At 46.6% G+C, this 23,597-nt stretch overlaps 1 protein-coding gene across 1 annotated transcript in view; it reads right to left on the bottom strand.

Moving 5' to 3' along the window:
• The window catches only part of LOC130861610 (uncharacterized), a 169,693-nt gene that overhangs the window by 513 nt on the left and 145,583 nt on the right, over positions 1-23,597 (bottom strand). Inside the window, exons 55-65 of the mRNA XM_057750656.1 lie at positions 23,260-23,444; positions 22,931-23,023; positions 22,551-22,755; positions 21,067-21,251; positions 20,888-20,985; positions 19,095-19,279; positions 15,723-15,928; positions 15,415-15,595; positions 14,689-14,798; positions 14,274-14,390; positions 13,991-14,132 (exon numbers count right to left, since the gene is read on the bottom strand). Of these exons, the coding sequence (XP_057606639.1) occupies positions 13,991-14,132; positions 14,274-14,390; positions 14,689-14,798; positions 15,415-15,595; positions 15,723-15,928; positions 19,095-19,279; positions 20,888-20,985; positions 21,067-21,251; positions 22,551-22,755; positions 22,931-23,023; positions 23,260-23,444 (1,707 nt within the window). The remainder of the gene's footprint in view (positions 1-13,990; positions 14,133-14,273; positions 14,391-14,688; positions 14,799-15,414; positions 15,596-15,722; positions 15,929-19,094; positions 19,280-20,887; positions 20,986-21,066; positions 21,252-22,550; positions 22,756-22,930; positions 23,024-23,259; positions 23,445-23,597) is intronic.

Raw genomic sequence — 23,597 nt, forward strand, 5'->3', positions numbered from 1 at the left:
TCCTGCACGTGTGAGACATGCCCCTCACCCCCACCCCGGGAATTTCTGGCCTGGGAGAGGGCTGAACCCCAACATGTGATGCTTTGGGAGCACGGAGGATGCACTGAAAGTAGCGGGTAAAAGGGAGTTCAGGGGCTGAAAGCTGCAGGGATACTCAGGTGTTTCTGGAACATTTGGTGACCCCTGGATGACTTCTCTGTACTTTCAGGAGGAGCCAGCCTTACCCCTTGGATCTCCAGTTTACACTGACGTAGAGACCTCTTCTACTTAGGGCTCACAGACCCAGGCAGACCCTGTGCACCATTCTGGGCAAGGCACCATCAGCCGGTGTGGTTTTTTGTTTTCGTTTTTTTAATTATTTTGGGCTGTGTTGGGTCCCTATTGTGTTGCACGCTCTTCTTAATGCAGTGGCTTCTCTTGTTGCGGAGCATGGGCTCTAGATGTGCAGGCTTCAGTAGTTGCAGTGTGTGGGCTCAGTAGTTGTGGCTCATGGGTTCTAGAGCACAGGATCAGTAGTTGTGGCACATGGGCTTAGTTGCTCCATGGCACGTGGGATCTTCCTGGACCAGGGATCAAACCCATGTCCCCTGCATTAGCAGGCAGATTCTTTTAAGACAAATTTTTAAAAATACATTTATTTATTTATTGGTTGCGTTGGGTCTTCGTTGCTGCAACAGGCTTTCTCTAGTTGTGGAGAGGTACATGGGTTTCTCATTGCTGTGGCTTCTCTTGTTGCAGGGCATGGACTCTAGGCATATGGGCTTCAGTAGTTGTGGCACGTGAGCTCAGTAGTTGTGGCTCATGGGCTGTAGAACACAGGCTCAGTAGTTGTGGTGCATGGGCTTAGTTACTCCACGGCATGTGGCATCATCCTGGACCAGGGTTCAAACCCGTGTTCCCTGCATTGGCAGGCAGATTCTTAACCACTGCACCACCAGGGAAGTCCAGCAGGTGAGTTTTAATCTCTGTACTTCATTTCTTTTTCTAGTCTTACTGAGTGTGATGGAGTCATCAATACAATACATAACAGAAGCAGAGAGAAAGAGTGTCTACCTCCTTGCAGACCTTAAAGGGACTGTTTCTGATGTTTCTCCACCAACTATGTTAAAGGCTGGATACCAAACACCTCAAGGTACCAGGTTAAGGAAGGGCCCTCCTAGCCCTCATTTGCTAAGAGAATTTTTAAAAAAGAAAGTATGAGCGTTAGAAAATCTTATTAAAAAATGCCTTTTTTATCATCTGTTATGATAATCTTCATTCTTTTTCAGATATGATATTATATTTTTAATAATTTTTAGTTTCCTGCCAAAAGGTACAGTCTGCGTTGGATAAACCCACTTCTGAATTCCTGTGGCTTTGTGTCTATTGTCTGTGTGGGTTCTTGCTCTTAGAATTTTGTCTCCTTAAGCGTGTTCATTTTTTATCAAAACTACAGTGGTTGTTAAATACAGTGTTTACAGTTGTATCACCATGCCTAGCATATGAAGTAGATGCTCAGTAAGTCTTGTAATTAAAAAATTCTTAGGTGTGGCAAAATATACAGAACAAAAAATTTGACCATCTTAACTATTTATAACTGCACACGTCAGTAGTGTTAAGTACTTTCACTTTGTTGTGCAACCATCACCACCATCCATCTCCAAAACCCTTTTCATCTTGCAAAACTAAAACACTGTCCCCATTAAACAACTCCTGTTGTCCCCATTAAACAACTCCTGTTATCCCCTTAGACCAGGCCATGGCAACCACCATTCTACATTCTGTCTCTATGAATTTGACGACTTTAAGTACCTCATATAAGGAGAAATCACACAGTATTGGTCTATTTGTGACTGGCTTATTTCACTGAGCATAATGTCTTCAAAGTTCATCCATGTTGTAGCTTTTTTCAGAATTTGCTTTTTTTTTTTTTTTTTTTTTTTTTTTTTTCAGTTTTTGAGGTACACCATAGTGAACCAGCTGTATTTATACATATATCCCCATATACCCTCCCTCCCATGGCTCCCTCCCACCCTCTCTGTCCTGGCCCTCTAAGGCATCACCCATCATCAAGTTTATGTCCCTATGTTATGCAGCAACTTCCCGCTAGCTATCTATTTTACATTTGGTAGTCTGTATATGTCAATGCTACTCTCTCACTTCGTCCCAGCTTCCCCTTTGCCCACCCTCCCCCCGCAACCCTATGTCCTCAAGTCCGTTCTCTACATCTGTATCGTTATTCTTGCCCTGTCACTGGGTTCATCAGTACCATTTTTTTAGATTCCATATACATGAGTTAGCATACAGTATTTGTTTTTCTCTTTCTGGCTTGCTTCGCTCTGTATGACAATCTCTAGGTCCATCCACCTCACTACAAATAACTCAGTTTCATTCCCCTTTTTAAGGCTGAATAATATTCTGTTGTATGTATATACATATTTTGCTTATCCATTCAATTGTTGATGGACATTTGGGTTGTTTATAATGAATAACGATGCTATGGTGAGTGTACAAATATCTCTTTAAGATCCTGCTTTCAGTTCTTTTGGGGTATATGCCCAGAAGTGGAATAACTGGGTCATACAGTAATTTTATTTTTAATTTTTTGAGGAACTGCCATGCTGTTTTCCATATTGGCTGCACCATTTTACATTGCCACCAACAGTGCACAATGGTTCCAATTTCTTCACATCTTGCTAACACTTTTCAAATTTTTCAATAGTAGTCACCCTAATGTGAGTTTGTATCTCGTGGTTTTGATTCACATTTCCCTAATGATTAGTGATATTGAGCATCTTCTGATATACTTTGGTCATTTGTATATCTTCTTTGGAGGAATGTCTATTCAAGAACTTTGACCATTTTTTCTTAATTGAAGATTGCTTTACAATATTGTTAGTTTACACTGTACAGCAAAGTGAATCAGCTGTATGTATACATATATCCCCTCTTTTTTGGATTCCCTTCTCATTTAGGTCACTACAGAACACTAAGTAGAGTTCCCTGTGCTATACAGTAGGTTCTCATTAGTTATCTATTTTATACATAGTATCGATGGTGTATATATGTCAATCCCAATCTCCCAATTCATCCCTCCCTCCTTTTCCCCCTTGGTATACATACTTTTGTTCTCTACATCTATGTCTCTATTTCTGCTTTGTAAATAAGATAATCTATACCAGTTTTTTCAGATTCCACATATATGCATTAATACATGATATTTTTCTCTCTCCACTCTGTATGACAGTCTCTAGGTCCATCCATATCTCTACAAATGACCCAATTTTGCTCCTTTTTTATGGCTGAGTAATATTCCAATGTATATATGTACCACATCTTCTTCATCCATTCCTCTGTTGATGGACATTTAGGTTGCTTCCACATCTTGGCTATTGCACAAGAGTGAGTCAAAGTTTATCCACGCTCCAGTTATATTAAAACTTATGTTGGCTGCACTGTCTTATCAGTGCTTTCCCTTCAAGGCTACTGTCTCCCCCGTCACTGCTGTGCAGGTGTGAACGTGTTATATCAGCTCATTTGTAACTGCAGTGTGAGCAAAAATGGATGCCCCACTTGTGATTTGCCTGAAAGAAGAGCAGCATGCAGTGATTCATTTTTTGTGGTCTGAGGGTGTGCATGTCCACACACTTCTGCCCACACTTCAGTTGACACTCTGCAAAAACTTCATTTTGATGTTAAAGCATCCTCCCTATAGTCCTGATCTTGCTCCACTGGACTTTCACCTGTTTGGCCCCCTGAAAGCCCTGCAAGGACGTATGCTAACTTATATATATGGAATGTGAAACATAGCTAGTGGGAAACTGCTGCATAAAACAGGGAGATCAACCTGATGATGGGCAATGACTTAGAGGGATGGGATAGGGAGGGTGGGAGGGAGTCACAGGAGGGAGGGGATATGGGGATATATGTATAAATACAGATGATTCACTTTGTTGTACAGCAAAAACTGGCACAACAGTGTAAAGCAATTATATTCCAATAAAGAGCTTTAAAATGTAAAAAACCAAACAAACAAAAAATTCTGCAGCCAGAGTGTGGATAATTTTTGATTCACCCTTGTAAATAGTGCTACAATGAACATTGGGGTGCATGTGTCTTTTTGAATTATGGTTTTCTCTGGGTATATGCCCAGTAGTGGGATTGCTGGGTCATATGGTAATTCTATTTTTAGTTTCTTAAGGAATCTCCATACTGTTCTCCATAGTGGCTGTAATCAATTTACATTCCCATCAACAGTGCATAACGGTTCCCTTTTCTCCACACCCTCTCCAGCATTTATTGTTTGTAGATTTTTTTCTGACTGGTCTGAGGTGATACCTCATTGTAGTTTTGATTTGTGTTTCTCTAATAATTAGTAATGTTGAGCATCTTTTCATGTGTTTGTTGGCCATCTGTATGTCTTCTTTAGAGAAATGTCTATTTAGGTCTTCTGCCCATTTTTAGATTGGGTTGTTTTGTTTTCTTTAAAAACTTTTATTGAGATACAATTGACATACAATTTTTTTTTTTTATATATTAAACTGCATGAGTTGTTTGTATATTTTGGAGAGTAATCCTTTGTCAGTTGTTTCACTTGCAAATATTTTCTCCCATTCTGAGGGCTGTGTTTTCATCTTGTTTATGGTTTCCTTTGCTGTGCAAAAGCTTTTAAGTTTAATTAGGTCCCTTTTTTTAATTTCTATTTTTATTCTCATTACTGTAGGAAGTGGGTCAAAAAATGTTGTTGCAATTTATGTCAAAGAGTGTTCTGCTTATGTTTTCCTCTAAGAGTTTTATAGTGTCTGGCCTTACATTTAGGTGTTTAATCTATTTTGAGTTTATTTTTGTGTATGGTGTTAGGGAGTGTTCTAATTTCATTCTTTTACATCTAGCTGTCCAGTTTTCCTAACATCACTTATTGAAGAGACTATCTTTGCTCCATTATATATTGTGGCCTCCTCTGTCATAGATTAGGTGACCTTACATGTATGGGTTTATCGCTGGGCTTTCTGTCCTGTTTCATTGATCTATATTTCTGTTTTTGTGCCAGTACCATACTGTTTTGATGGCTGTAGCTTTGTAGTATACTTTGACCATTTAACCAATTTTTAAGCAGGTTTTGTTGTTGAGTTGCAGAAGTTCTTTATATATTTGGAATATTATCAGATATGATTTGCAAATATTTCCCCCCATTCCACAGGGTGACTTTATACTCTGTTGTCATTTCATGCACAGAAGTTTTTAATTTTGATGAAGTCCAATTGGACTATTTAGTCGTTTATTGCCTGTGCCTTTGGTATCATATTCAAGAAATCAATGCCAAATGCAATGTCATGAAGCTTTCCCCCTATGTTTTCTTATAAGAGTTTTATAGTTTTAGTTCTCATATTTATATATTTGATCCATTTTGAGCTAGTGTTTTTGTACAATGTAAGGTAAGGGTCAAACTTCATTCTTTTCATGTAGATAATCAATTTTCCTAGCACTGTTTGATGAAAAGACTGTATTTTTTTCCATTGAGAGGTCTTGACATCCTTGTCAAAAATCATTTGACCGTATATGCAAGGGTTTATTTCTGGGCACTCTATTCTATGCCTTTGGTCTATATGTCTATTTTAATGCCAGTACCACACTGTTTTGATTACTGTAGCTTATGTTAAAAGTTTTTGAACCAGGAAGTATGAGACCTCTAACTTTGTTCTTTTTCAAGATTGCTTTGGCTACTTGGGGCCCCTTGAGATTCCATGTGAATTTTAGGGTAGGTTTTAATATTTCTGCAAAAAAGAAGTCATTGGGATTTTGACAGAGATTGCGTTAAATCTGTAGATCACTTAGTAGTATTAATATCTTAATGATATTGTCTTTCAATTGGTGAACATGGGATATCTTTCCATTTATTTGTATCTTCTTTAATTTCTGGCAGCCGTGCTTTATAGTTTTAAGTGTATAAGTCTTTCACCTCTTTGGTTAAGTTTATTCCTAAGTATTTTATTCTTTTTGATGCTATTGTAAATGGAATTATTTTCTTAATGTCCTTTTTTGGATTGCTTATTGTTAGTGTATAGAAATACAACTGATTTTTGTGTGTTGATTTTATATTCTGCAACTTTACCAAATTTGTTTACTAATTCTAACAGGTTTTTAAATTTTTTTAAGCTTTAGGGTTTTCTACATATATGTGGTTTTTCATATATATATGATTGTCATTTGAGAACAGAGATAACTTTACTTCTTCCTTTCCAGTTTGGATGCCTTCTGTTTCTTTTTCTTGTCTAGTTGTTCTGGCTAGGACTTCCAATACTATATTAAATTGAAGTGGCAAATATAGGCATTCTTGTCTTGTTCCTGATGTTAGAGGATTTCTTGTTCCTGATCTTACAGGAAAAGCTTTCAGTCTTTTATTATTTATTTATTTTTATTGGCTGCACTGAGTCTTTGCTGCTGCATGTAGGCTTTCTCTAGTTGTGGCAAGTGGGGGCTACTCTTTGTTGCAGTGTATGAGTTTCTCATTGTGGTGGCTTCTCTTGTTGCAGAGCACGAGCTCTAGGCACACAAGCTTCAGTAGTTGTGGTACACGGGCTTAATTGCTCTGTGGCATGTGGGATCTTCCCAGACCAGGTATGAAACCCACGTCCCCTGCATTGGCAGGCAGATTCTTAACCACTGTGCCACCAGGGAAGTCCCAGCTTTCAGTCTTTTACCATTGAATATGGTGTCAAATATGGCCTTTATTCTGAGGTAGTTTCCTTCTATTCTTAGTTTGTTGAGTGTTTTTATCATGAAAGTGTGTTGAATTTTGTCAAATGCTTTCTCTACATCACTTGAGATGGTCATTTTTTTTCCTTCATTCTGTTAATGTGGTGTATTACATTGATTTTCCTATGTTGAACCATCCTTGCATTTCAGGAATAAACCCACTTGGTTATGGTATATAATCCTTTTAATGTGCTCTTGAATTCTGTTTGCCAGTACAGTTGTCCCTCAGTATGCATGAGGATTGGTTCCAGGACCCCCTACAGATACCAAAATCTGTGGATGCTTAAGTCCCTTGTATAAAAATGGCATAATAATTGCATACAACCTATGTACATCCTCCTGAATAGTTTGTCATCTCTAGATTACTTATAATACCTAATACCATGTAAATGCTATGTAAATAGTTGCCAGCATGCAGTAAATTCAAGTTTTGCTTTTTGGAACTTTCTAGATTTTTCTTTTCAAATATTTTCAATCTGTGGTTGATTGAATTTGTGGATGTGGAACTCATAGATATGGAGAGCCAACTGTATTTTTTTTTTCCTGTGGATTTTTGCATCTATATTCATCAGGGATATTGTTCTGTAGTTTTCTTGAAGTGTCTTTGGCATCAAGATAATTCTGGCCTCATAAAATGGATTTGAAGATACTCCCTCTTCAATTTTTTGTAAGAATTTTTGGATACTTTGGTTTCAATTCTCTAAATACTTGGTTGAATTCACTAGTGAAGCTATCTGGTTTTGGGCTTCCCTTGTTGGGAGGTTTTTTATTACTGATTTAATTTGCTTGCTAGTTACAAGTCTTTTTCAGATATCTACTTCTTCATGATTCAGTTTTGGCAGGTAATGTTTCTAGGAATTTATCCATCTCACCTATATTGTCCCATTTGTTGTCATACAAGTGTTCATAGTACTCTCTCATAATCCTCTTTGGTTCTGTAAAAATCAGTTGTAATAGTCCCTATTTCACTTCTGATTTTACTTAGTTTTCTTTTTTCTTTTCTTTCTTTTTTTTATTAGTTAATCCAGAAAAGATTTGTCAATTCTGTTGATCTTTTCAAGAAACCAACTTTTGGTTTCATTGACTTTCTCTCTTGTTTTTCTGCTCTCCACTTCACTTATCTCTGCATTAATCTTTATGATTTCCTTCCTTCTGCTAGCTTTGGGTTTGATTTGTGATCCTTAAGGAGCAATGTTAGGGTTTGATTTGAGCTCTTTTCTAATGTAAGGATTTCCAGCTGTACATTTCCTTCTCAGCATTGCTTTCTCTAAATTCCATAGTTTTGGTGTATTGTGTTTTTGTTTTCATTTGTCTCAAGATATTTTCTAATTTACCTTGTGATTTCTTTGACCCATTGAGTATTTAAGAGTGTGTGGTTTGTGTACAATTTGATTTTTTTCGAGTTTTTCTTCTATTTCTAGTTTCTTTCCATTGTGATTGGAAAATAGTTTGTATGATTTCAATTTTTAGAGGTTTATTAAGTCTTGGTCTGTGGCCTAACATATGGCCTATCCTGGAGAATGTTCAATGTACACTTGAGAAAAATGGATACCCTACTGTTGTTGGGTGGAGTGTTCTGTATATATCTGTTAGATCTGATTGATCTACAGTGTTGTTCAAATTCTCTATTTCCTTATTGATCTTCTCTTTGGTTCTATCCATTATTGAAAATGTGCTCTCTTTTGGTTACTATTTGTATGGAATATCTTTATCCATCCTTTTACTTTCAACCTGTGTGTGTCCTTAGATCTAAAGTGAATCTCTTGAAGATAGCAAAAACTGTTTTCCAGCTCCAGAATTTGTTTTTTCTTTTTATAAATTTATTTATTTATTTATTTATTGAATACGATGGGTCTCTGTTGCTGCACACGGGCTTTCTCTAGTTGTGGTGAGCAGGGGCTACTCTTCATTGCGGTGTGCAGGCTTCTCAGTGCAGTGGCTTCTCTTGTTGTGAAGCACAGGCTGTAGGCTTGCAGGCTTCAGTAGTTGTGGCACACAGGCTCAGTAGTTGTGGCTCGTGGTCTCTAGAGCATAGGCTCAGTAGTTGTGGTGCATGGGCTTAGTTGCTTCATGGCATGTGGGCTCTTTGCAAACCAGGGCTTGAACCTGTGTCCCCTGAATTGGCAGGCAGATTCTTAATCACTGTGCCACCAGGGAAGCCCCAGAATTTGTTTATTATAATTTCTACTTCTTTGTTGATATTCTCATTTTTCTCATATATTGTTTTCCTGATTTCACTAGTTGTCTGCTAGCTTTCTTCTCCTTCAGCTGATTGAGCATAATTAAGACAGTTGTTTTAAAGCCTGTCAATGAGTTAGAGGCCTATGTTTCTGAGAGTTAGTTTCTGGAGATTTACTGTGTTCCTCTGAATGGGCCCTGTCTCCCTGTTTCTTTGTACATCTTGTCATCTTTTGTTGGAACTGGGCATTTGAAAAGACATCCACATCTCCCATTCTTTGCAGACTGTCCCTGTACAGGAGAAGGAAGGCCTTCACTAATCAGCCTGGTATGAAAGCTCAGGGTTCTTTCACATACTTCCTAAAGGGTACATCTTCCCTGGGCCTGGGTGTGTGCTTTAACTCCATGTCCCTAGTAGACACAGCTGCTTTTAAATGTCCTTATTTCCCTAGCTTTCACCCCTGCTTCTTCTCAGGGTTTAGATATAGTATTGTACAGTAAGTCTGCTACATACAAACGAGTTCCATTCTGAGAATGTGTTCATAAGTCCAATTTGTTCATAAGTCCAACAAAGTTATTCTAGGTACCCAACTAACACAATTGGCTATATGGTACTGTACAACTATACTGTAACAGGTTTGTAATACTTTTTTCACACAAATAATACATAAAAAACAAACACAAAAAGTAAAACATTATATTATCTTCTTCCTCTTGTCTCTCTTTGTCCTTCCTCTGGGCCTCCAGTCCCATCAGGTCTTCATTTAGGGTAAGCTCCTCATGTTGCACAGAAAGGAGTTCAATGAAGTTGTCCTCTTGCAGATCTAGCTTGAAATAAAGATACTGTACTACTGTACTCTATACAGTATTGTACAGTGAAGTACACAAAAGCACAGCCACTTAGAGGATGCATGCACGTGACAATGTACACCAGACATGTGAACTGACATGTGCTTGGACATGTGAACGCACATTCACATCTTTGTGTGTTCACAACTTGAAGGTTCTTATGTAGGGAACTTACTGTATTCCTCTGCTCATAATCTTGCTCCCAGTCACCTGCAGACTCCCTGTAGCTGTGTCCGACAGCAGCACCCACTCCTGCTTTCAGCAACCACTCACATGATATCCAAACTATGCCACCATTCTCATCACCACTGAGTCGAGAGACAGAAACCAGTCCTCTGGCAGGTCCCAGACAAGTCAGAACATTGCAAGCAAGTTCCACTCCTTTCCTTCCCTCCCAAGCCAGAAACTGGCTGGCTTCTTCAAAACCGTACTATGGAAGGCCAGCAAAAATGCTGTGAAATTTCCTTCTGTTTAGAATGAGACTTTTTCTCCGTCAGGTACTCCCTTGGTTGTTGCTGCTGCTTACCTGGTTTCTAGGGTTCTCACAAAGCTACTTTGGTCCATGTATTGTTCTATATTCAGTGTTTCCATGGAGGAGTGAGGATTTGTAGATTCCTAGCCTGCCACCTTGCTGATGTCACTCTCCTGTCTTCCCCTGGATTTTGATCAGGATATTTCCAATACACCATTTTCTCTATCTTGTCCAACATTATTAAATATCCCACCAGAAGGACTGTTCTGAATTAATAAATTGCCTACTTTAGTACATTGTTCTTAAATACCACCCTTGGGTTCCAGAGATTACTGCCAATTGGTCATGATATTTTCTTAGCTTTTGTCTCAACACATTTTTAGATTTCACTCACTAACATATTAGTAACATCTGCATTCAAGTTTGCAGTTGGGCTTCTAACTTTCCTCTTGTAATGTCCTTGGGTTTTCATCTCCCATAAGATAACACTAACTTCATTAAAATGAGTTGGGCAGAGGAAGGTGGAACAGTTATGGTAAATTATTACAACTTGTCTATAAAACTCTAAGCCTTGTGTTTTATATTTAATTTTAAAGACTTTTTACTTTAAAATAATTACAGAATTGCAGGTAGTTCAAAGATAGTACAGAGATGTCCTGTATATATTTCATCCATTTCCCCCAATGGCTAAATCTTCCATAATTATAGTACAGTATCAAAACCCAGACCTTGACATTGGTAGAATGTGTGTGTGTACAGTTTTATGACATTTTGTCACAGGTGTGGATTCATGTGGCCACCACCACCATCAAAATACAGAACTGTTCCATTACCACAAACACCTCCCTTTTTCTACCCTGTTGTAGTCATACCCACTCCTCCTCCCAGTAGCTACTAATTTGTTCTCCACCTTTATCATTTGTAGTTTTGAGACTCTTATATAAATAGAATCATACAGCATTTAACATTTGAATTTGGCTTCTTTCACTCATGCTTTTGAGATCCATCCAAGTTGTTGCCTGTATCAATGTTTGTTCCCTTCTGTTGCTGAGTAGTATTCCAGGGGTATGGATATACCAAAATTTGTTTATCCATGTACTGAATGTAGGCTATTTTGGTTGTCTCAAGTTTTTGGCTACTACTAGTAACAGTGCTATGAATAATCAAGCACAGGTTTTTCTGTGAACACTTGTTTTAATTTCTCTGGGATAAATATCCAGGAATGCAATTGCTGGATCACAGAGAGTATGTTTAGCTTTTTTTCTGCAGCAGCTGTACCATTTTACATGCCCACCAGCAATATATGAGAGAACTTGTTTCTCTACATTCTTGTCAGCATCTGGTGTTTTCACTGTTTTTCGTTTTAATTGTTGTGATAGGTGTGTAGTGTTATCTAATTTCCCTACTGGCTGGTACTGTTGAATATCTTTTCAGGTGCTTATTTTCCATCCATACCTCCTCTTGGGTGAAATGCCTCCATGTGTTTTGCCCATTTTCTATGTAGATTGTTTTTTTGACTGTTAAATTTTGAGAGTTCTTTGTCAGGTGTGTGGTTTGCAAATATTTTCTCACAGGCTGTACTTTGTCCTTTCATCCTTTTAACAGGGAACAGCAAACAATTTTGATGAAGTCCAACTTACTGACTTTTTTCTTTTATGAATCAGGCTTTTGTTGTCACGTCTAATAACTATTCACTAAGCTACACCTGTTGTCTTTCAGAGGTACATTTCAGCCTATAGATTCAGATGATTTAATAGCTATGAGATGCTTTAGGTTTAATATTCCTTCTCCAATCAGTTTTAGGCAGATTGTATTTTTCTGGGAAGTACTTTAACCTATGTTTTAAAATTTATCATCGAAGTTGAGTGACTTTTTGTTTGTTTTTTAAGAACTTTTCTTGAGATACAGTTGACATACAATAAACTGCATATATTTAGTGTTTGAGTGACTTTTTGAAATGTGTAATTTTGGCTCCTTATTCATGCCTAGTACTGTTTGTGTGCCCTTTTTCTCTCTTGATCCATTCATTCCATTGTTCATTTCTTCCTAGTGCATTCATTTCCCTTTGATTTCTTCCTTCTGCTTTTTTAGTTTATACCAGGGATCAGACAACTTTTTCTGTAAAGGGCTCGATAGTAAATATTTTAGGCTTTGTGACTGGATAGTCTGGATCACGAACACTCCACGTTGTAGGACAAAAGCAGCCACAAATGGCATGTGAATGAATGTGTACGGCTTCGTGTCCCTTTTCCATTCATGGACCGCTCACTAAAGACACTGTTAGGTAGGTCAGTGCTAAAGGTGTTTCATCTTTAATCTTAAATAATAGCTGAACTGGACATAAAATCTAAGTTGACAATTATTTTCTCTTAATGCTGTAAAGACTTATTTCACTGTCTTCTGTCATTGCTGGTAGGAGAACGGTTACTTGTTCCTTGAAAAAGCACCTCTTTTCCATCCCTTTTGGTGGCTTTGAGGACCTTTGCTTGGGTTTTTCTGCAGTTCCACTCCGATGTGTCTTGGTAAAGGTTTATTTTTAGTATTTGGGACACAGGGTACTTCTTGAATCCAAGGAGATCTTTCCCATTCTGAAATTCTCATTATTTCATCCTCCTTTTATATTTTCCAGTTAATTTTCTCTTTTGCTGTTGAGTTTTAAATTTCAGTGAATATTTTTTCATTTCTAGAAATTAGTTTCTGAGTTGTGCTCATCTTTAATAAGCTTTAAATCTGGCATCCAGAAGTCTTGGAGAAAGACTTTCTCCTTGAGCAAACTCTATTCAGGCTCCTCTGAACTCTTCTCAACTAGGCCCTTTTTGGCTTCTGTGGTCATCTCTGAATTGTCCAGTTTTAGCAGGTAAGTCCCTTTATCAGGATCCCCCATGGCTGATCACCTCGCCATCTGAATAGGGGTCCTCACCAGGTGATGTCTGGTCCCCCTGGCCTGCCTTCAGCAAGAATCCTGTTAGGTGAGATTAGCCAGAATCTCCCCCACCCCTGATCTTTCCTCTTAGTAATTTTTCATCCACTGACCCCCCACCCTGCCCCACTCCTGGACTATAAATTCCCACATTTCCTTGTTGTATTAAGAGTTGAACCCAATCATTCTCCCCCTACTGCAGTGGTCCCTACATCTATCACTACAGACCCCCAATGAAGCCTGCCTTACTGTTCTTTTATGAGTGTCATAAATAATTGTGCTTTTATCAGGGGTCCTGTGGTTTGCTGCAGTTGCCGACTTCCGTGTCTGGGTAGTGGGGCTTGAGCCCTGGGAATCGTGCACGACGCTGGTTGCAGGTGTGCCCAGGGCTTCCCAGACCTTGTAGGGTGTGTACATTTACATCCCCTAACTGCGAGTCTGTGGTTCTAAGTTTTCAGCAGCTGACTTCACAGCTGCCTGACCTCCCCGAGCTCTTGTCTCCTGTGCTGGAGGTCACAGGGCTCGCTAGACCTGGCATGGGGGTGGGGAGGTTGTGGGGGTCTCTATTTTTTGGCCGTGCCGTGCGGCTTGTGGGATCTTAGGTCCCCAATCAGGCATTGAACCCAGGCCATGGCAGTGAAAGCACAGAGTCCTAACCACTGGACTGCCAGAGAACTCCCTTTTTCTCTTTCTTAATAAGGTAACTTTGCTTTGATGCTTAGCTCATTGTATGACAACTGAGTGCCTGTCCCCTTGGTGGGAGCTAAGGGAGAGGAACTGGTTTTCCCTCCAGGACAGAAGGCAGCGGTCAACCAGGCAGGGGTCAGAGTGCTTACCGCACTGTGGAGGAGGGTCCAGGGACACGAAGCCCCGGGCACACAGGTGGATGTAGGCGGCCGCCAAGTTGCAGGCAGGCTGGAGATCCTGGGTGCCACAGGTGTCCTGGATGCACAGGCGGAGGAAGGGTGTGGGGTCCACCTGAAAGCCAGCACCCACAGTCAGTGTCCGTGCCCGCCGCCCCCTGGGGAGGAGCACAGAGGAGGGGTGCAGGCCGGATCAGGGCCTGGGCCGCTGTCCCACAGTCCACCTGCTGAGTGGCCTCCGCAGCCACACACTCACCACCCGGAAGCAGTTCCCCAGCCTGGAGCGGGGGTCCTGGAAGAAAGCCCGGCAGGTGGGGCTCTGTCCTGGGCATGCCGGCTGAGTCTTCTCCATGGCCCTGCAGTCACCACCCACCTGGGGGGACGAACCTGAGACTCAGGCCTCCTGCCTGGACCTTCTTTCTCCCAGGCAGCTCCACCGGGGGCCGCAGCCTCAGGAGGGGACGACCACCCCCTTGGCCTGAGAGGTTCCCAGTAGATGTGGAGCATGCAGGCCTCAGAGATGGAGCCCCAGCCTCCCCAGGTCCACGGCCAGTCTTCACGGACGCTTCCCTCTCCAGGGCGCACCCGGGTCACACCTGTTTCCTTTCCACCCACAGCCACAGCATCCTAGTGATAACGCCCAGCCCCGAGGGAGGACACAGCCGGCTCACCTGCCAGGCGGGGGAGAACTCCTCCAGGCTGCTGGCCACTGTGCCGTCCGGCAGCATCAGCTCATTGCCTGCCTCGTTGTCGTTGGTGCCCAGAAGGCCGGCGGACAGGCCTGTGGGGCAGGGAAGGTAGGACAGGCCATGTGAGCCTGCTGGCCAGGGGTGGGGGGGGCACGGCCAGACCCTGTGCCCTCCACACCTGACCCCGCCTAACACCGGCCCTGGCTCTGGACCTTCACCAGAGGGAAAGGAGAAAAAAGACTGAGGAAAGCATTTGTTCCCCTCCCTGGGTCCTCCCCCATCCACCAGCCCTGTCCTGAGTGGCCGGGATGCAAGCTCTTCGTGGGTGTTCCTGCGGCCGCCCAACCAGATCAAGGGGAGCAGCGGCCAGTAAATTAACCTGGGTCAGGTCATGTGTCCCAGGGGACAACCATGGGAGGACCGCGTGAGAAGGAGCGGACCGTGTGTGTGTCAGGGTGACAGTCAACCAGCGGGGCTGCATCCCCCCTGGAATAGGGGCCGTCCCAGAGCTGGACGTGATCAAAGCCAGGAGAGGTGGCCTTTGACCCTCTTCCAGCTCTGGGCTGTTCTGATACCTGCTCAGGTTGTGAGCCCCGAGGCGCATCAGAAGCCCAAGGACTCAGAGTGCTGCCCGCTGGGGTCTGCCAGTCTCAGCCCTGGGAGCTGATGGCGCTGGCGTGGAGGCCGCCTACGGGGCCCCGGACCCACCATGCTGCCAGACGCTCAGAGCCAGGCTGCAGAGGCCGGTGTGGACGTCACAGGCAACAGAGACGCCGTCCTCACTCGTCAGCTCGATCCTGGGGACGGTGTCCCTCCTGGTCTTGGCAGGAGGCAGATCCAGGTCCAGACAGCTCTCCCCGGGCAGGGAGGAGTTGTACAGCCTGTAGGTCTGCGGACCGGACAGGGGCTGAGCAGGACAGGTGACAGGCTCCACGGGGACAGGTAGGTGTGTGGACGTGTCAGGAGGCAGGAAAGTGTCTGGGCGACCCGCTTACACGCCCCCCACCCCTGCTCACCTTCAGGCTGGGGTAGAAGACGAGGGTAGTGTGGTTCAGCTCCACGGTCAGGGATGTGAGCCCTGAGCCCGCCTGGTTTAGTGTCAGCGAGAACGTGTCGTGAGCGAAGTCCTTGGCCAGCAGCAGGCTGCCGCAGCGGGCACCAATGCCCCACACCAGGCTGTCGAAGGTCACCACGTGCCTGGCCCCAGCCACCATGGCGTGGTCTGCGGAGAAGAGGCAGGGTGAGCGGTGCCCGCTGCAGTGGGGGCCCTGAGCCCACGGGTCAGCCCAGTGTGTCCAGAGCCTGCTCCCTGGCCTGTGTCCTCCTGGGCAGCCCACGTGGGGAGTGGGGTCTGTCCCCAGGAACCCCAGGCTTCAAGACGACGTGAGCTCTAGGGGCTCCCCAAGGTGAATGGTCTGCAGCCAAGTCGGCAATAAAAAGGAACTGAGGTGTGATGCATGCTCCAACACTGCTGATCCTCAGAAACTTTCCGCTGAGTGAAGAGCCTATCTAAAAGGGCACGTGTCACACGCTTCCATTCATACACAGGGTCCAGAACAGGCCAATCCACAGAGACAGCAAGTGGACTGGGGGTATAGCTGGGGGATGGGGACCCAGAGAGCGAAGGGATGCAGGGGGTGCAGGGTGGCTTTTCAGAGTGAGGAAGGTTCTGTAGTGACCGTGGTGATGGATGCACACCAGCCACTGGATCGGACACTTTAAATGGGCGATCTGTGGTCTCCCAAGGCAACAGAAATAAAAATGAAAATAAACAAATGGCACCTAATCAGACTTACAAGCTTTTGCACAGCAAAGGAAATCATAAACAAAGCAAAAAGACAAGCTACAGACTGGGAGAAAATATTTGCAAACAATGAGACCAAGCAGGGCTTAATTTCCAAAATACACTAATATTTCATACAGCTCAATATCAAAAAAACAAACAACCCAACTGAAAAATGGGCAGAGGACCTAAATAAACATTTCTCCAAAGAAATGCAAATAGCCAATAAGCACATGAAAAGATGCCCAACATCACTAATTATTAGAGAAATGCAAATCAAAACTACAATGAGGTACCACTTCACACCAGTCAGCATGGGCATCATTAAAAAGTCTACAAATAACAAATGCTGGAGAGCATATGGAGAAAACACAAGCCTCGTGCACTGCTGGTGGGAATGTAAGTTGGTTCACCCACTGTGGAAAACGGTACGGAGGTTCTTCGGAAAACTAACAATAGAATTACCATATGATCCAGCAATTTCACTCCTGGGCGTACATCTGGAGAAAAGTCTTATTCAAAAAGATACATGCACCCCTACGTTCATGGCAGCATTAGTTACAATAGCTGAGACATGGAAACAACCTAAATGTCCACAACAGATGAATGTATAAAGAAGATGTGGTACACATATACAATGGAATACTACTCAGCCATAAAAAAGTATGAAATGATGCCATTTGCAGCAAGATGGATGCAACTGGAGATTATCGTACTAAGTGAAAGTAAGCCAGAAAGAGAAAGACAAATACCATATGATGTCACTTGTATGTGGAATCTAAAATATGACACAGGGACTTCCCTGGTGGTCCAGTGGTTAAGACTCCAGACTTCCAATGCAGGGGGCATGGGTTTGGTCCCTGGTCAGTGAACTAAGATCCCACATGCTGTGGGGTGTGGCAAATAAAAAATAAAGTTAAAAAATATGACACAAGGGGATATGGACATATATGTATAAAGAGAGCTGATTCACTTTGTTGTACATCAGAAACTGGCACAACAGTGTAAAGCAATTATACTCCGACAAAGAGCTTAAAAAATAAAAAAAATTTAAAAATGACACAAATGAGCCTACCTATGAAACAGAAACAGACTAACAGACATAGAGAATAAACTTGTGGTTGCCCAGGGGGAGGGGTTTGGGGGAGGGATGGAGTGGGAGGTTAGGGTTAGCAGATGTCAGCTATTATATATAGAGTGGATAAACAATAAGGTCCTACTGTACAGCACAGGGAACTATATTCAGTATCCTATGATAAACCATAATGGAAAGAGAATATTTAAAAATGTATATATGTGTATAATTGAGTTACTTTGCTGTACAGCAGAAATTAACACAACATTGTAAATTAACTATACTTGAATTAAAAAAAAAAAAAATTACACCAGGTTCCATGCCTTTGCCTCTAAATGGAACTAAGCACCTCATTTTATTTATAAAGGTGAATACAAATTGTATTTTTCCATTTGTCTGTCATTTCTTGTTACCCTTGACTGAAGGTTAGAATTTGTTAAATTATAACCACAGTTCAAAAAAAAAAAGGGGGGGTGACCTGCGTGGCAGGTGGATTATACCTCAATGAAGCTACTGCAGAAAAGTTCACTATATTAAAAAAAAAAAAAAAGTTATGGCCAAAGGCTCCATCCAACAGGAAGGAGGTGCCACGTGGGCCAGGCACTGCCCTCTTCACTGTGAGCAGATGGCCTGAGAGGGGGCAGTTCTGCCACGGAGCAGAGACTTGGGTGGGGGCGGGTAAGTGAAGCCGCCACCTGTTGAATGCACGCCCGGGCCAGGTACCTGGCAGCTGCTGGCCGTGATGGCCTCACGAGGAGGGTACTGTGAGCCCTTTGTCAGGGGTCAGAGCTGAAGGTCACAGGCCAGCCCCAGGTCGCACATGTGGAACCCAGTCACCTTGGTGCCTAGCGGACAAGTACCCCTGACTCTGGGGGTCTACCCCCTGCCTGAGCCTCCGTGTTCCCACCTGTGTGATCACAAGACCCCACGCTACACACCAGTCCTTGCCAAGCTTTCCTACCGACCTGAGACCCTCCCGGGCACCAAAGACATGCTCATTACCACAGAGGTGAGCCACGTTACCCCCTCCAGGTGACGGAGAGGTGAGAAGACGCGCCAGATCACACTTCTGGGAGCAGACGTAAACTCCCCGGGGCTCCAAGCTCCCAGAGTCCCCGGAGCGACATCTGGTCCCGACACTGCCCGTGGCTCCAGGCCTTGCCCGACAGACAGTCTGGACTCAATTAGCGGCCTTCCGGCTGCAGCTGGAGGTCTGCCTGGTGCTTCTCCGGCAGAGCCCGCCCGGAGGGAGCTGGCCTGGCCCTCAGCCGCTCGCCACGCCTCTGTGCTGGGCTCCAGGCTTTTGGACAAAAGCCTGGATCTGCAGCCAAGCCCTTGTCCTGCTTGACCTTGGGAAGCCCAGTAACCTCTAGAATCAGCCTGGGAGCCGATGGACCCAGCACTATGAATACTAAGTCTTCCCTGTGCTACTGGGGGATGGTCCCACTGTCCATCTGGCCCTGCCAGGTCCTGCTCCCACGTCCCAAAGGGCAGAGGGGGTCCCGGGGAGGAGGGCGGTGCAGGACTCACATCCAGAGGGGGCCCCCAGCAGGCGGCGCTTGAGCCGGTGGTACTCGGCCAGCACGCTGGTCCCGTACAGCTCTCGGAGCGGCCGCAGCAGCGTCTCCTCCACCAGGTGGCTGGTCACCCGGGCCACGTCCAGGGGCTCATCCCCTGCAGGCAGCGTGGGCAGCGTCACCACCACCGAGCGGTCCCTGGAGGGAGCACAGAGGAGCTGGGAGCCGTGCCTGTTGGAGCCTCACTTTCTGCAGCTGCAGGACGGCCATGTAGGGGCCTGGCGTAAGCTGACCTCCCCAGAGCATCAGCCTCTTAGGGAGGGAACGGGCTTTATTTGGGGAGGTGGAGGCTGGTGGTAGACACACTGTCCTAGTTTAAGGACGCAGGCGTCTGATCTCCTGCCAGGAGCCTGAATATATGCACCCTGGCGAGGCCTCCTGCTGTGGGGACGGGGCTCCTCCACCCAGTCCCCCGAGGCTGGCTCTGCTGCTCCTTTAGGGCCAGGGACTTCTCCCAAAACTCCAAACTGCTCTACGGCCCAGGGCTCAGAAAGTTAGCTGCCTCTGGGGTGTGTCCAGATGGCGCCTCAAACTCGGCAAGTCGGAAAGGAGCTCCTGACCACCCACTCCCATTGCAGAAGGCTGAACAAGGGCCTCAAAGACGCCCAAGTCCCTGGAACCTGTGACTGTGTTACTTTAGGTGGCCAAAGGGACTTTGCAGGTGTGACTACACTAAAGATTTTGAAACGGATTATGCAGGTGGCCAATGGAGTCACAATGGACCTTATAAGAGAGGCAGGCGGGTTAGAGAGAAGGTATAAGGACCACAGTCAGAGGGGAGAAGATGCAGCACTTCTGGCTTCGAAGATGGAGGCAGGGGCCATGAGCCAAGGAAAGCAGGCAGCCTGTAGAAGCTGGAAAAGGGAAGGGGAGGATTCTCCCCCGAGCCTCTAGGAGGACGCTGACATTCATTTTGAATTTCTGACCTCCAGAACTATATGAGAATGCACTTGTATTCTCACCTTTCAAGCCCTTGTTCAAATGCTACCTTCTCACTGAAGCCAACCATGGCCTCACTCTTTAAAATGCCCCTATTGGGGATTTCCCTGGTGGTCCAGTGGTTAAGACTCTGTGCTTCCACTGCAGGGGGCACGGGTTGGATCCCTGGCCAGGGAACTGAGATCCCGCGTGCCCCGTGGCCAAAATAAACAAACCAACAAATAAATAAAAAGATTACTTGAAAAAATAATAAAACACCCCCATCAACTCACATGTCCTGCCTTTTTTTTTTTTTTTTCTTTCTGTAGCACTTGGCACCTAACACAGTAGCCTCAGAGGTCGGTAGACTATGGTCCATGGCCAAATCCAACCCGTGTCCTGCTTTTGGACAGCCTGCAAGCTAAGAATGGCTTTTACATGTTTAAAGGATTCTTAAAAACAAAAAACGAAGGCTGCATGAGAGACCATCTGGCTACAAAGCCTGAACAATCACTCTCAGGCCCTTTACAGGAAGGTGTGCTGCCCACAGGGGTAGATAACCTGGTCACTGTGTTCAGTGACCATCTCCCTGGTTAGCTGTTGCCTTTGTGAGGGCCAGGATCTGTCTCGCTCACTGCTGCATCTGCAGCACCTAAAACAGCACCTGCTCAGAGAGAGTGCTCGTAAAATATCTGTGGAATGAAGAAGAAACCTCAGTAGCTGCATCTGTAAAGTGGGACTGAAAATGTCTCCGTGGCAGGGCTGTCAGGGGAGCGGAGATGGAGGGTGTGCCTGGCGTGGGGCAGGATAGCAGAGGGGACAAGTCACCTAGCCGAGTAGCTGTACAGGTCCAACAAGGGTTTGCAGAGCTGCTTCAGTGCCCGTGAGAACACAGCTTCGGCCCAAGACAGCACCTGGTGGGCGGCCTGGAGCAGGTTGGGGCGGTGAGAGCTGTCAGGGCCATCCCAGCCTGTAGGGTCACCTCCTGCCCCCTCGCCCCACCTCACCAGCTCCAGGGCGCCCCTCGTGGCCTCCAGCGCTGCCGCGACAGGCCCGGACCCCCAGGTCCCCGGCGTCCCGGACACCCAGGCCTGCAGCTGCCGCACGGCCTCCTCGGCCCGCTCCCGCCACACGTCGTCCAGGGGCCGCACTGTCACCTCCAAGTAGGCGTCCTTCAGTGTGGCCAGGGGCCCTGCAGAGGCAGCCACTGCCTGCCGTGAGGCCTCCCAGTCTTGGTGGCAGGTGAGATGCCCCTGCCCGCATCCCAGGCTCACACAGGAAAACCAGCCCCCCCGACGACCCGGGCCTCCAGGAAAGAAATAGGGCCTGTCACCTGGAATGAGGTGGCGGCACTAGAGACTGGAAAAGAGTTAGCCCGGCAGGCCTGAGACTGCCCATCTGCAAGGCCTGTTCACAAGGTCGGCCCCTGGCTGGATTTTGGGGGGGTTCCCACCATTCTCAGACCTGATGAGAGGGCCTCACTGGGCCTGGGCTGCACAGACCACACGGTTTATGCTCAACACCCTCTTCCTTCCGTGAGTTCCGTGAGTCTGGGATGTCGGCCTGTGCCAGGCAGAGGCTCCTACGTGACCAGCCCCTCATCAGAAGCCTGGATGCAGGGTCTCTAACGAGCTCCCCTGGCAGACAGCGTCTGACACGTGTTGTCATAATTCAGAGCTGGGGGAGTTGAGGGCATCCCGTGCGCCCCTCCTGGGAGAGGATTCTGCAGGCTCGTGCTTGGTCTCCCTAGAACCTCCCCTGCACCCGTCCCGCCACCACCTGGCTCTGTATCCTGTCCCTGTAGCACATCATACCTAAGGGTGTGACTACGTGCTGAGAGCCGTGAGTCCTAGGGAATCACCGAGGCCCGGGTGGCCCTGGGATTCTGACACAGGGACACAAGCAGGGGTGAGAGGACATTTAATGGCCAGTCTGGCCCGAGCACCAGCCAGTCAGAGACAGCCGCCCTGGTGCTGGGCAGGGTCCCGGGGCTCCCCGCCGGGCCAGCTGTCAGCCCTGGCGCTCCTGGACCGGGGAGAGGCCGGAGGGTCCCAGCACCATCAGGAAGGCTCACAGGACAGCAGCCTTCTCGACCCCCACGGCCTCACTGGTGCTCACCCTGGAACCAGAAAATAGGCTCTGGGATCTGCGGCAGTGGGCCTAATAGAAAAAAAGCTGTACACCCAAAAGAAATCAGGCGGGGCCTGAAGAAACTTGGGCAGCAGTCCCAGAGGAAATAAGGCAGCGGGCATGAGGGAGATGAGTTTGAAGACCGACAAGAATGGACACTGTTCCAGAAGTCTGAAGGGTATGGGTCCATGAGAAACAAGGCAGAGGGTCTAAACGAAGTTGGGCTGCAGGCCCTCTGGAAACTAGGTGGCTTTTCTGACGGAACCAGTGCCCGGGGCCACGTGTGAGGGGCCTGGGGTCCAGGGCCCTGGGATCAGGCGTGGGTTTGGGCGCAGGGTTGCACCCTCTCTCCTGCACTCACGTTCCAGCTCATTCCGCAGCTGCTCCAGCCCCGCCTGCAGCCTCTCCAGGTAGAGTGGCACGTGGTGCGTCAGCGCCTGCCTGCCCTGGCTCTGGTCCCACAGCGCGGCCACCGCCCGGCCACTCTCCCGCACGGCCCCCAGCCCCCCCCGGCACAGCTGCAGAAGGGGGCCCGCCACGCCGTCCAGGGTGCCTGCTGGCTGCACCTGGTCAGGGGAGTGGGGCCAGGACCGACGTGAGGGTCTGGGGTACAGAAAGCTCCAGAAGACCCTCGTGTCCACGAGGGGGGCCCAGGGCAGGCCAGAGGGGTGACCCCACACAGCCCCGCACTCCCTTCCATTCTCCAAGGGCGCCCCCGACACCCCAGCGCCCTCTACCCACCAGGCGCTGGAACCGTCTCACGTAGGCGTCCAAGCCGTGGATCTTCTCCTCCAGCCGGGCTTGCACCTGGGACCCTAGCGCAGCCACCCTGGACTGCAGACACAGAGGGCCGGTCTGGGCCTCGTGGGAACGAAGTGGATAGGAAGCTCTCGGTGCCAGCAGCGGGGCCCAGGGATGTGTTTGCCATGCTGCGGGCAGTCTGCCTCTGCTTTCCCTGGCACTGCTGGACTCAGGGACCCCGGTCCTCTGGCCTCTGCCCGGGCAGGGTGGGGTGGGGGCTGGGGGGTGGTAGGAACAGCAACCCCGCCCCCACTGCCCGGCCCTCTCACCTCCATGTGGCCCAGCAGGGTCGCCTGGCAGCCGTGTGCGGCCAAGCGGAGGCTCTGGTTGGCAGCTTGCAGGGTCAGGTATCCCAGGGGCTGGACGGGCTGCCCATGGTCCTGGAGCAGGGCCTCCACCTCTGCCACCTGCCTGTGGGCACACGCCCGCAGCACCAGGCTCTCCTCTTGGCTCCCTGGGGCCAGGAAGGGACCTGCTGTTGCACCAGGCCTCGTCCATCTGCCTCCCAGCGGCCCACTCCTCCCGCTCTCCACAGCTTCTGTAGTTCCCACTGCCCACGGGCAGAGTCTCAAAGGCCCTAGGATTTGAGGGCCTCGAACTGAGCTGC

Source organism: Hippopotamus amphibius, chromosome 9, assembly GCF_030028045.1.
Source record: "Hippopotamus amphibius kiboko isolate mHipAmp2 chromosome 9, mHipAmp2.hap2, whole genome shotgun sequence".
NCBI classification, from domain to species: domain Eukaryota; kingdom Metazoa; phylum Chordata; class Mammalia; order Artiodactyla; family Hippopotamidae; genus Hippopotamus; species Hippopotamus amphibius.